Source organism: Clarias gariepinus, chromosome 11, assembly GCF_024256425.1.
Source record: "Clarias gariepinus isolate MV-2021 ecotype Netherlands chromosome 11, CGAR_prim_01v2, whole genome shotgun sequence".
Classification (NCBI taxonomy): Eukaryota; Metazoa; Chordata; class Actinopteri; order Siluriformes; family Clariidae; genus Clarias; species Clarias gariepinus.
Window position 1 is genome coordinate 33845497 of NC_071110.1, and position 12004 is coordinate 33857500.

The window sequence follows — 12004 nt, forward strand, 5'->3', positions numbered from 1 at the left end:
GTTTAAAATCTCCAGATAAACAAATCGTCAAAACTGGCCTTATTTATAAATCCCACATCCTCAATCTGAAATATTTAAACTCAAAATTAAGTGTAATAATTATAAACTGGGTATTATTATTATTATTATTATAATTATTAACTACAATGCTACTACTAATAATGTTGAAATCATCCTGTTGGGCGCGCGCGCACACACACCAGATGAAATAAAAAGAGATATTTAAAATAAATAAATAAATAAATACATTTTTCTAATAACAATATATATATATACATATATATAAAAAAGAATTAGGTAAAGAAATATTAAACCCGGTTAAACTAGAAACATGAGCGCACAGGGTTTTATTATTATTATTATTATTATTATTAATGTAAATTTGATCACTTGTTTCTATAAATCACCCAGCTGCTCAGTGATGAATCTCTACCCGAGTGTGTAAAATCTCAGCCTGATTCATTTATTTACTGACATTAACATAAATCCTGAAGATTACAGCAGTGTTACACAGCGCTTACACACACACACACACACACACCAATAAACCCGGGTTCAGTCGGAGTCTGTAGAGACGGACACGGGGAGATCAGACCCATCAGATCAGACCGGGTCCGAGTGTCACACCAGAGTCTGATGTCAAGAACGGAAAATAAATAAATAAATAAATAAATAAATAAATAACTCATCTACTCATCCGTCCTCACAGATGTTCAGTTTAACTTAAAAATCTGAATTATAGATTACTTTAAATAGTCCAAAAAATCCCTAAAATTGACTAATTTTTGTAAAGTTAAAATAAAAAAAATAAATCAATAAAAATGAAGCTATAAGTTTATAAACCCGCAAATCTCTTCACATTAATGATCGGGTGTTTGTTCCGTAGAGCTCTGAGATCAGGACGCTGTGAAACCACGCCCCTTTCATCATCCACCAATCACAGGACGCGGTGACATCAGTCGTTAGTCGTTTTTATTCACATGACGTCATTCAGCGACGTTGCATAAACATTAACTTAAATTCATTAATAAAAATAAGAGTTACACACACACACACACACAGAGTTTCACAATGAAAACATGACAATTTTCTCTCTCTCTCTCTCACTCTCACACACACACACACACACACACACACACAGTTCCTCTCACCCAAATTACAGACCCAGTAACTGACCCACGGTCAGTTTTCACCTGTGACAAAATCGTTACACACAAAACTTTTAAAGAAGCCGCAGCGCCGCCTGGTGGCCACTTCTGGTAACTTCAGCTCACGTGGACTTTACAGGTAAAAAAGGTATTTTACCCCTGAACTGTGCTGCTCCCAAACATGTAACATTTACACTGTGTTGGTCTTTTATAAACCACACACACACACACACACACACACATATATATATATATTAACACTAGTGTTAAGCTTTTACAAAGTATCAGACATGCAAGCCACAATGAAGCAGGGCCTTTCAGACAAGAGATAACAAATGCCCTTTCTCTCCCTCACACACACACACACACACACACACACACACACACACACTAAAGTATATAAACTAAACATCAGTCACTAAATTTGGCTTATTTTTCCCTTTTCCTTATTAAAATCACAAACTAAACACTAAATTAATAAACTACTTGAGCCAAACCCCGACAGAGAAAACGGAAGGAATGTGGACGAAGCTCTCAGGCGCACTCTGATGATGTCACTTTCTCCTCTGTCAGGAAGCTGATCCCTAGCCGCAGGTTCGAGGCCTGTTGTGGACGTCAGCGCATCGTCTCTGCTTACTTCTGCTGCTGCTGCTGTCTCAAGCTGGCCAACAGGATCTTCTTGTGGGCGGAGTCTAAAACACCCGCCTCCTCCAGGTCCTCCTCAGTGATGTCACTGCGAACGGTGTGTTTACGTGATTAGTGAATCAGTGACTCCTCAGGGAGGAAGGTGATAAGGAAGTGTTTAATTCAGTGTGAAGTGTTAATGAGAGAATGAGGTATATACACACACACACACACACACACTCACACGGAAGTACAAACATCCAAAATACTGAAAATAAATCCGCAAAATACTGAACACTGGTGAGAATACGGTAACACACCCAGACAGACACCAGTGTGCACGTGACATAACATGAGTGTGTGAGTGCTTCGCTACTGAACGTCAGCGTAGCGTAGCCTCGACCCAAAGAAACGCTCGCCATCGCCGTGACGTGCTGATGTTCTGTAACTCCGCCCGACTGCAGTGAGACACGACTCTTACTCACACAAACAAGCTCCATAAACAAGAAATCAATAAAAAATAATTAACAGTACCGACACCTCACGACCAAAGGTTTATATTTCCTCCATTAGCAGAAACAGAGTTTTAACTTTTACTGTAAATACTGTATATGAAAATGTTACTTTATTAAATTTTTTTTTTATAAAAAAGTTTAAATGTTCAAGAGTTTAAATGAGATGCCGACTCTGATTATCTACTTTATTTCTTTATGCACAATTTGCTAACATTTTAAAAACGTGTTTTTCCATCTTAATTCCAGAGTCGCAGTCCTTCAGTGTTAAACTGATCTGGGGGCGGGGCTACACATGACCTCACACTGATTTGCAAATTTAATCAGAGGAAGAGTGTGGTTTTAGAACAGATTAACAAAGTAAAGCATGTACACACAGATGCATATAAATCAGCTAAACATCGCCCCCTAGTGGCCAAATTATATGTAGAATTTGAGGAGATAAAAGAACACAACACATTTTTTATGACCTCAAACAAATCAGGATTTTTTAAAATCCAAATCCCACAGACACTATTATATGTGTGTGTGTGTGTGTGCGCGCGTGCGTGTGTGTGTGTGTGTGTGTGCGTGCGCGTGCGTCTAACCTGAGAAACTCGAGGTCGTCCCAGCCGTTCCTCAGAAGTCCCTCTTCGTAGCGCTCCAGTCCGAGTCTCTGCAGCCACTCGCCCACGCTGGAGTCCACCGACAGACTGCTGCTGCTGCTACCACCCTGCCACAGGGCCTACACACACACACACACACACACACACACACACACACTCTTAACTCATGTAGAATATAACGGGGGAGCTGTGAGTGAGAGAGGCATGTAAATCTTTTAACTTGAGATCAACATCAATAGATGTTCAATAAAAACAGCAAGACAAAGAGAGAGAGAGAAAAAAGACAAAGACAAAAAGAGAGAAAACAGACAGAGACAAAAACCTGTGGCCCCACCCCTCACCTCCTCAGGCAGGTCCTCAGTCATAATCTCCTCTGGGATGGAGCGAGGCGGAAAAGTGCGACAGCTTTCATTAAATCCTGAACCTCGTCCGTGAATGGACCCGCCCCCTTTAAGCCCCACCCCTCCAGCACTGCCAGCCCCGCCTACGTATTCAACTTCGCTCAGTTTTTTGGCCAGATGAAGTACTGAACACGATTGGTCATCAGCTCCCGAAGCCCCGCCTCCTCTTCTGAAAGCTGATGGTCCTGGTGAAGGGTCCAGGCAGAAAGCTCCGCCTCCAGTAGAGGGCGGGGCAAAGCCGGGGGAAGATAGGGACTTGGAGGAAACTGTCGCTGGGATCTTGATGTCTGCCATGTCGGGGTGCAGCCGGGGTTTGCTCTCTTTTGGGAAAAACGAGACGTCCGTCACCTCAAGAGCGCTTTTAGGGAGCGGCGGGGGCGGGAAGTCTGGAGGTGGGCGGGTCAACCCGGAACCTCCATCTTCCTCAGAAGACCCGCCCTCCTCGCTGATGGGCCGCGGGGCGTGGCCGCCCATCTGCTTACGTGCTTGGATGGAACTTTTGCCTTTTCCAGACCCACCTGCAGGGGGCGGCGATTTGACCGCTGCTGTCGGAGAGAGGGCGGAGCCTGGAAGCAGGTCTGCAGCCAAAGCTGCTGATTGGTTAGGGACACCCTCAAGAATGTAGTAGGCGGGGTTGTTGAAGCTGTTTTTGCATGTAGTGGCGTCTCCATCCACAGACTCCGTCTGCTTCAACCTGGAACAAAATAAACCGACACACACACACACACACACACACACACAGCAAAGTATATGCAATAAGTGCTATTATTATTAGCAAAAGTAGAATTAAACAATGTCATGACAGGTGTTCTCAGTAAATGTGGGTGGCGCTTCAGTTTAGTTTAATGAACAGAAATGGGAGTCAGAGTACTGTGTGTGTGTGTGTGTGTGTGTGTGTGTGTACCTGGTCTGAGAGTTATCCTCTTTAGCTGTAGTGTGTGTGTATGCAGGGCGTCCTGTAGTGTTTCTCTCTCCCTCCTCTGACACTTTACTCAGCTCCTTCCTGCTCGGTGTGGGCCTGCGGGAATCATCATCATCATCATCATCATCTTCCATAAGTGTGAGTGGAGTAAATGGTGAGGAATAAAACACGTGTTGAGTTTGACGTGCAACACGTATTAAAATTCTACACTCTTAAGCTCCCTGGTTTCCACCCAGACGGTGATCTTTGCTGTAATGAATGTAAAAGTGGAGAGGCGTCTCGAGTTCATAAGCACTGGACAAATATTCTGGAGTGATGTATTTTAAACCCCGTCTCACATGCTGATCTCCAACCAGACGTCCCGGTTGCTCTCCTTGGCATTACTGAAGAGGAAGATAAGCGTCTAACTCCAGCTAAACACTGGTTATTGTCCTCACGTCGCCTCTCCTGGCCTGCCATATTTTAGCCTAAAGACTGTGTGTGTGTGTGTGTGTGTGTGCGCGCGCATGTTTAAAGGGTTTAAAAATTCCAGATTATACGAGAGTGCCCTGTAACACACACTACATGTTTACTGTGTTGTGTCTAAAATCCCCCGTTACACACTCGTACGGTTCTCCATGAGGGATCTGTGATGGAGGTTCTTACTTGACGTAATCGTGTCCAGCTCTAGAGGGCAGTGTTTTCCCTTTCGGCCCTCCGGTCTCGTCCTTATCCACACTGATCCACTCTGAGGGAACAGAAACACACAGGGGAACAGCACAGTGCGGATCATCAGAATTCTCCTGTTTTATTGAGTTTTGTAATTTAAACACAGAACACACACACACACACACACACACACCAGTCATCCCACTACATACAACTGAGTGTGTGCTCATGTTTCCATGACAACTTTTGTAATTTATTAAATGTAAAACCTGTGACGTGATCCCAAATTAAACATTACAATATTTTTTTTTAAGGAGCACACCACGCACACGCACACACACACACACACTCACACTCACCGTACAGCCTCTCTCTGGTCCCCATTCTCTCAGAAGGCACTCTGACCCTCATGGAGCCGCGGATGTTGCCGGTCTCTTCACCGCGGTGAGACAGATACGTGTGGAACTGCTGAGGTGTACTGCCAATCATCGACTTCAGAGCCAACACACACTCTCCTATACACACACACACACACACCAGAGAGATATGAAAAGATTTCTCAGCCAAAAAATCATTAAACTGTGTGTGTGAGAGTTTGAGCGTGATTGTGTGATGATGCAGTGTGTGCACATATGTGAGAGAGAATGTGTGAGTGTGTGTGTGTCATGACATTGTGTGTGTGTGTGTGTATAGGAGAGTGTGATGATGCAGCGTGTGTGTGTGTGTGTGTTACAATGCCTCCCTGTGTCATGTGTTACTGCAGTATAAAATATAACCTGTAAATCGTGAGTTTAGGACAAAATGTCATTTATTAAATGATTATTGTGTAAACGTTTAACACGTCAGTAAGAGCTGAATATTCATGAGATCTCTGTTTGTGTAAATAAACATGCAGGGTTCATAAAAAAAATATTGTCGCCGCACGCTCTATTCTCCGGACCGCGGGTGATCCGTCTGGAGAAACACAGAACTACATAAACAGTGCGTTACACACTCCGTAGCCAAAAGTATGTGAACCCCTGAGTTCCCAGTCCAAAGTCCTGGGCAGTAATTTGAAGCTGTTCTCTGTGTGTGTGTGTGTGTGTGTGTGTTCACACACACTCTACAGGAGTATTAGTGAGTTCTTTCACTCCAACACACTCTTAACACACAGTGTGTTCCTGCAGATGGCTTTGTGGATCTCACAGAGTTCAGTTAGTTCCAGTAAAGGGGAACTGTAACAGTGTGGGGAAGAAAAACACAGGGGTGTGGAGGTCAGGGGTGCACATACTTTTGGCTGTATGGTGTATCCTGTCCATATCCCCTGATAAGTGAAGGTGCAGTGTGCCATCTCTCTCCCCCTTTCTCTCTCTCTCTCACACACACACACACACACACACACACACACACACACACACACACACACACAGAGGTACCGTAGGACTCGTATCCGTCGAGGGATTTGACGGTGAGCAGCAGGTGTTGGTCCTGCAGGTACTCGATGTCAGACAGGATGGGCTTCAGTGTGGTCAGCTGCTTCGAGGACCAGCTCACACGCAGGAAGTTAATGTTGTCACTGCTCTGGGAGTCGTTCTCATAGCTCTTCTTAAACTCTGTGTGTGTGGGTGTGTGTGTGTGGCAAAGAGAGCGAGAGAAACAAAGGAGAAAAAAAGCTTACATCAGTAATCACTATCATTACCATCCACAAGGGGGTGCTGTGTGTGTGTGTGTGTGTGTGTGTGTGTGTGTGTGTGTGTGTGTATATATATATACATACACACACACACACACACACACACTCAGCAAAATAAGAAACGTCCCTTTTTCAGGACTGTATTTCAACAATAATGTTGTAAAAATCCAAATAACTTTACAGATCTTCATTGTAAAGGGTTTAAACAATGTTTTTCATGCATGTTCAATTAACCATAATCAATTAATTAACATGCACCTGTGGAATGGTCGTTAAGACCTTAACAGCTTACAGAAAGTAGGCATTTAAGGTCACAGTTCTAAAAACGCAGGACACTAAAGAGACTTGTCTACCGACTGTGAAAAACACCCAAAGAAAGATGCCCAGGGTCCCTGCTCATCTGCGTGAACGTGCATTAGGCATGCTGCAGGGAGGCATGAGGACCGCTGATGTGGCTAGGGCGATAAATCGCCACGTCCGCACCGTGAGACGCCTAAGACGGCGCTACGGGGAGACGGGAGGGACGGCCGATCATCCTCGCGGTGGAAGACCACGTGTAACGACACCCGCACAGGATGGGTACATCCGAATATCACACCCGCGTGACAGGTACAGGATGGCCACAACAACTGGCCGAGTCACACCAGGAACACACGATCCCTCCATCAGTGCTCAGACTGTCCGCAGTAGGCAGTCCATGAGGAGGAGATGCACTGCAGTACTTCAAGCAGCTGGTGGCCACCAGATACTGACTGGTACTTTTGATTTTGAGCCTCCCTTCATTCAGGGACACATTGGGAAACATTTTTACTTTATGTTTTATGGTGTTGACTCTTTTAGTGTTCATACAAATGTTTACACATTAAGTTTACTGAAAGTAAAAACAGTTGAAAGTCAGAGGACTTTTCTTTTTTACTGAGTATATATATATGTGTGTGTGTGTGTGTGTGTGTGTGTAAGTGTGTAACTAAATATTGGGAGATTTTCTCATTTTCTGATTAAATCCAAATAAAATTAATTAGTCCATAAAAAGCCTCATTATAATCTGAGAGTAAATTAACCCTGTGTGTGTTAATAAACATCACACACATTTTAATCCTTAGTGTGTGTGTGTATGTGTGTGTTTGTGTTTGCGTGTATGTGTGTAAACCACCAGCCGCTGGCTGTTTACCTTCCAGACACGTGGAGTAGAACTCAATAAAGAACTTGGTTCTGCTGGCTGTCTTAACGATCGCCTCGATGTTCTCAAACTCGATGTAGGCCTGCTCTGAGGACTTCGGCAAACCTAAAGAGAGACAGACAGGGGGAAGTGAGACACAGAGACAGACAGTGGGAGCGAGACACAGAGACAGACAGGGGAAGCGAGACACAGAGACAGACAGACAAAGTTTGTAAGGACGGTCTCAGAGTGCTCCTGACAGATTAAACACCTCTAGCTGGGAGTCTTAGTTTGAGTGATTTAGGAGCTGTCTCAGGTGGGTCGGGTCGGGTCGGGTCAGGAATGAAAAATGTATCACTACAAAGTGCTCTTCATTATAACGGCGTGTGTGTTTTAATTTATGTTGAGTTTATTCACCGCGCTGCTCGTTTGTATTGAATCCATGTGAAAGTAACGATAAACGTCTCAGCTCATTACTGTGTGTGTGTGTGTGTGTGTGTGTGTGTGTGTGTGTGTAAAACTCCTCCTGATTCTCACTTCAGGAGCTCTTTCGAGGGTTAAGATGCTTCAGGAATACCTTTTATCTTTACTGGAATCTACTCTATAATTTTAAAGGGAATTCCTGGGAAACGCCCACAATTAGGAGATTTCTCTTAAAATCTCTGAACTAAGAACTGTTATGAGCACGACCGAGAACACAAAATAAACGTGTGTGCAAAAGTGAAGCTGGTGGAGCGACAGATGGTACAGGAGGAGTAGGGTTAATATAGTGATCATCAGGGGATAAGTTTCAGTCTCACCTTTTTTCGAGACGAACTGTGAGGTCACGCCCACCTCGAAGGTGGCAAACACGGGTGAGTGGTCGCTGGTGACGATGTCATCGGTGCAGCCTGAAGGACGATGAGAGAGAAGAGAGCCACGTCACAATCAGATCAGGACACCAGAGGACATTTTATGATCCATGATGTTTATTCTGATGTCTGGATTACGCTCAGGAGAGGAGGAGTGATGCGCACGTGTGTGTGTGTGTGTGTGCGTGCGTGTGTGTGTGTGGGTGTGTGTGTGCTGTAATTTATCACGCCGTTATCTTTGGTATAGTTTACCGTAGGAGTTACAGACGATGTGTGTCTCAGGATAAGACTTCCACAGGATGCGATCACACCAAGACGGCACGTTCGTCCTCATCTGAGAGCAAAAGTGAAGAAAACAGAGAAAGAAGGTTAAAGAGGAGGGCAGAGGGATGGGCAAGGGTGTGTGTGTCTGTGTGTGTGTGTGTGTGTGTGTGTGTGTGTGTGTGTCCTGGGTCACAATTGATATGCATCACTTCCTGTGTCAAATAATTTAAACCACCGCATTACTTTACTCAGACGTAACAGGGTTTTGATTAAAATGAACCACCAAGTGAAGGGGCGGAGCTAATCTTACCACCAGGAAGTTGATTCGTTTCCAATAGTAACACAACCTCAAATCATCTATAGCTCTTATATCACGGTGATTTACCAACAGCACGTCACATACAAACACACTCACACACACACACACACACACACACACACACACACGCAGCATATATAGTGCAGTCCCGTCCTCACTTATGTTATAGCAGCTACACACTGTAAAAAAAACGTCACCGCAAAAAGGTCACGGCTCCAGCTTTACCACTGACTGTTACACGACGCTTACACTGGAGACTCCTTACACTGATGTTTCACACACACACACACACACACACACACACCCCTTTTACTTACAGGAAACATCACTAATATTAATCAGTGTATTATCAGTGGAGTGTGTGCTGTTAACGCCCCTGTGACTGAGCCGTTACTATGGGAACCATAACGTATCAGAGCGAGCGCATTATTGTAACCCTGTACTACCATCAGAGCCGCTGTTAGAGAGAATTAATCAACACCTTCTGACCAATCAGAGCGCAGGACTCGGCAGCGGTGTGTGTGTGAGAGAAATGTTAGAGTTACACAGGATGTAATCAGTTAAAATTTTACATTTAGATGCGTGTGTGTATGTATGTGTGTGTGTGTGTGTGTGTGTGTGAAATGTTCTCTAGAGCACTTTGTTATCTGAGGTTTTAAACAGTGTGTTATAAAGAAAAGTGAGTTTCAGAAGTTTGTACCCCCGTGGCTTTCTGTTTCTGCCAGACGTAGGTGTCGCGGGATCCTCTCTCATAGCGGTACGTGGGGGGGAAAGTGATCTCCTCCTCCGCTGGGGGCAAAAACACACACACACACACAGGAAGTGAAGTTAAAGATGAGTGTCACCTCATCATACCACAGTATGTCTGAAGCTGAGACTCATAATAAAATAAATACTGCAGATAATTTAGATAATTCTAGTGTACGTTGATGATGAACCTCAGAAGCTCTAAGACTGGATCTGACTCCGCCTTAACCCTGGTTTATCCATAAATGGGAAGATGGGCGGAGAGAAGAGAGTGTGGCTGTTGATCGGACACGCCTACTTACCGCAGTTAACAAAGGGTCGCTAACTTAGCCATAGCTGTCACTCAAATAAGCCACACCCCTAATTATGCACAGTATTATTACTTATTGTAAATTTAACTGATGAGTTACATAAATATTCACCCCCTGTACAGTCGGTATGAGTGTGAACTCTAGCTATGGAGACCAAGTGTGTGTTTTTGTCCCAGATTGTAAACACGTTTATTTCTGTTATAAACATTAACATTGGGCTCTGTGGGGACTCACTCACTACTGGAGCCAGCTAGTGGTCATTTGAGGAACTGCGGGTTTGCCCCCGACACCCAATCTCACACACACACAGTCGTGTTAACCACAAGTTTCAGAATCAGAGGTTGTCCCCTGATAGACACACACACACACACTGCCGTGTTAACCACAAAGTGAGAGAGGAGGTACCGAAGCGGAGGAAGACCTTGTTCTTCTCCCTCTCCAGATTGAGCTGGTCCACCTTCAGCAGCGGCTCAAACTCCTTCCTGTTTATGTAGTTCAGGATTTCCTGTGTGTGTGTGTGCGTGTGTGTGTGTGTGTGTGTGTGTGTGTGTGCGTGCACAGGGAACAGAAAAAAACATAAGCATCACATACAGGTCCTTAACCTAGGGTTAACAAACAAAATTTTAGTTTTACTTGCGTGTGTGTTTGTGTGTGTGTGTGTGTGTGTACCTGTATGTCCATGTCCAGTCTGTAGTTGAGGTCCCCGAACCAAAAGAGGTGTGTGAAGCGCAGTGAGATGTCAAAGGAGTTGAGCTGTCTGTCTCCCAGTGAGAGCTGCCGCAGGATGTCCAGGTAGTTCTGGTTGCGCCTGAACAGGGTCAAAGGAGGTCAAGGTCAAAGGTCAGGAGTCCCAACATCTGCGTGTACTGCTGCAGGTAAGGTGGGTGTGTGAGTTTAAGCCCGGCCCACCTTCATCAGTCATGAGCTTGCACACACACACACACACCTTTACTCACCTGTGGATCTTTTCATTGCCGGATGTCAGGTGACAGTTCACAAAGCCAAAAGATGTTCCATTAAACATGAAGGACACGCCCACTGCCCCTTTATTACCTACAACACAGGGGGAGGAGAGACACTTAAACACACACACACACACACACACTCTCTGCAGTTATTGATATGTACACTTATTCAGCACTACAGGTATGGGTTTACTCTGAGCGAATGGATTTGGGTTCGAGGAATCGGTGTGTGTGTGTGTGTGTGTGTGTGTGTGTGTGTGTTGCTGCTTTCCCCCTAATGCAGCCCACGCTCAGTGTGTTTAGAAGAGACGGCGCTCAGTGTGTTTTAAGATCATCAGGACCGACTGAAGAATTTCAGGAAATCCTTCTGTATGTGTGACTCCACCCAACTGTGAGTGGGTGTGTGTGTGTGTGTGAGTTCAACATAATGTGTTAACACACACACGCTAACGCTGTAACCCTGACTCAGTGAAGTGTGTAACGCTGAGTCAGTTCCTACTCAGTTCCTCTTACAGCTTCCTAATAAACACATCAAGAATGTAAATAAATATACTGTAGAGTAAAACCACACACACACACACACACACACACACACACACACACACACACGCGCGCACACACGCGCGCACACACAGCACTTTGTTCAGAATAATATCTGTAACTATAAGTTTAATTATTATGTTTCTCTGAGTATTCTGTGAGTTTTTTCTCCTGTTTGTGTAAAAGTGTGTGTTTTTACGGTGTGTGTGTGTGTGTGTGTTCGCGTGTGTGTGTGTGTGTGTGTGTGTGTTCGCGGTGTGTGTGTGTGTGTGTGTGTGTGTTCACGGTGTGTGTGTGTGTGTGTTCACGGTGTGTG

The 12004-nt window shown here is 44.6% G+C and overlaps 1 protein-coding gene across 1 annotated transcript in view; it reads right to left on the minus strand.

Annotated features, from left to right (window-relative positions):
- Positions 1-955: 955 nt before the first annotated feature.
- The window catches only part of inppl1a (inositol polyphosphate phosphatase-like 1a), a 27213-nt gene continuing 16164 nt past the window's right edge, over positions 956-12004 (minus strand). Inside the window, exons 14-27 of the mRNA XM_053507357.1 lie at positions 11140-11236; positions 10853-10991; positions 10589-10688; positions 9826-9914; positions 8795-8876; positions 8492-8581; positions 7704-7817; positions 6276-6452; positions 5220-5375; positions 4858-4939; positions 4195-4308; positions 3231-3984; positions 2872-3008; positions 956-1881 (exon numbers count right to left, since the gene is read on the minus strand). Of these exons, the coding sequence (XP_053363332.1) occupies positions 1782-1881; positions 2872-3008; positions 3231-3984; positions 4195-4308; positions 4858-4939; positions 5220-5375; positions 6276-6452; positions 7704-7817; positions 8492-8581; positions 8795-8876; positions 9826-9914; positions 10589-10688; positions 10853-10991; positions 11140-11236 (2231 nt within the window). The 3' untranslated portion in view covers positions 956-1781. The remainder of the gene's footprint in view (positions 1882-2871; positions 3009-3230; positions 3985-4194; positions 4309-4857; positions 4940-5219; positions 5376-6275; positions 6453-7703; positions 7818-8491; positions 8582-8794; positions 8877-9825; positions 9915-10588; positions 10689-10852; positions 10992-11139; positions 11237-12004) is intronic.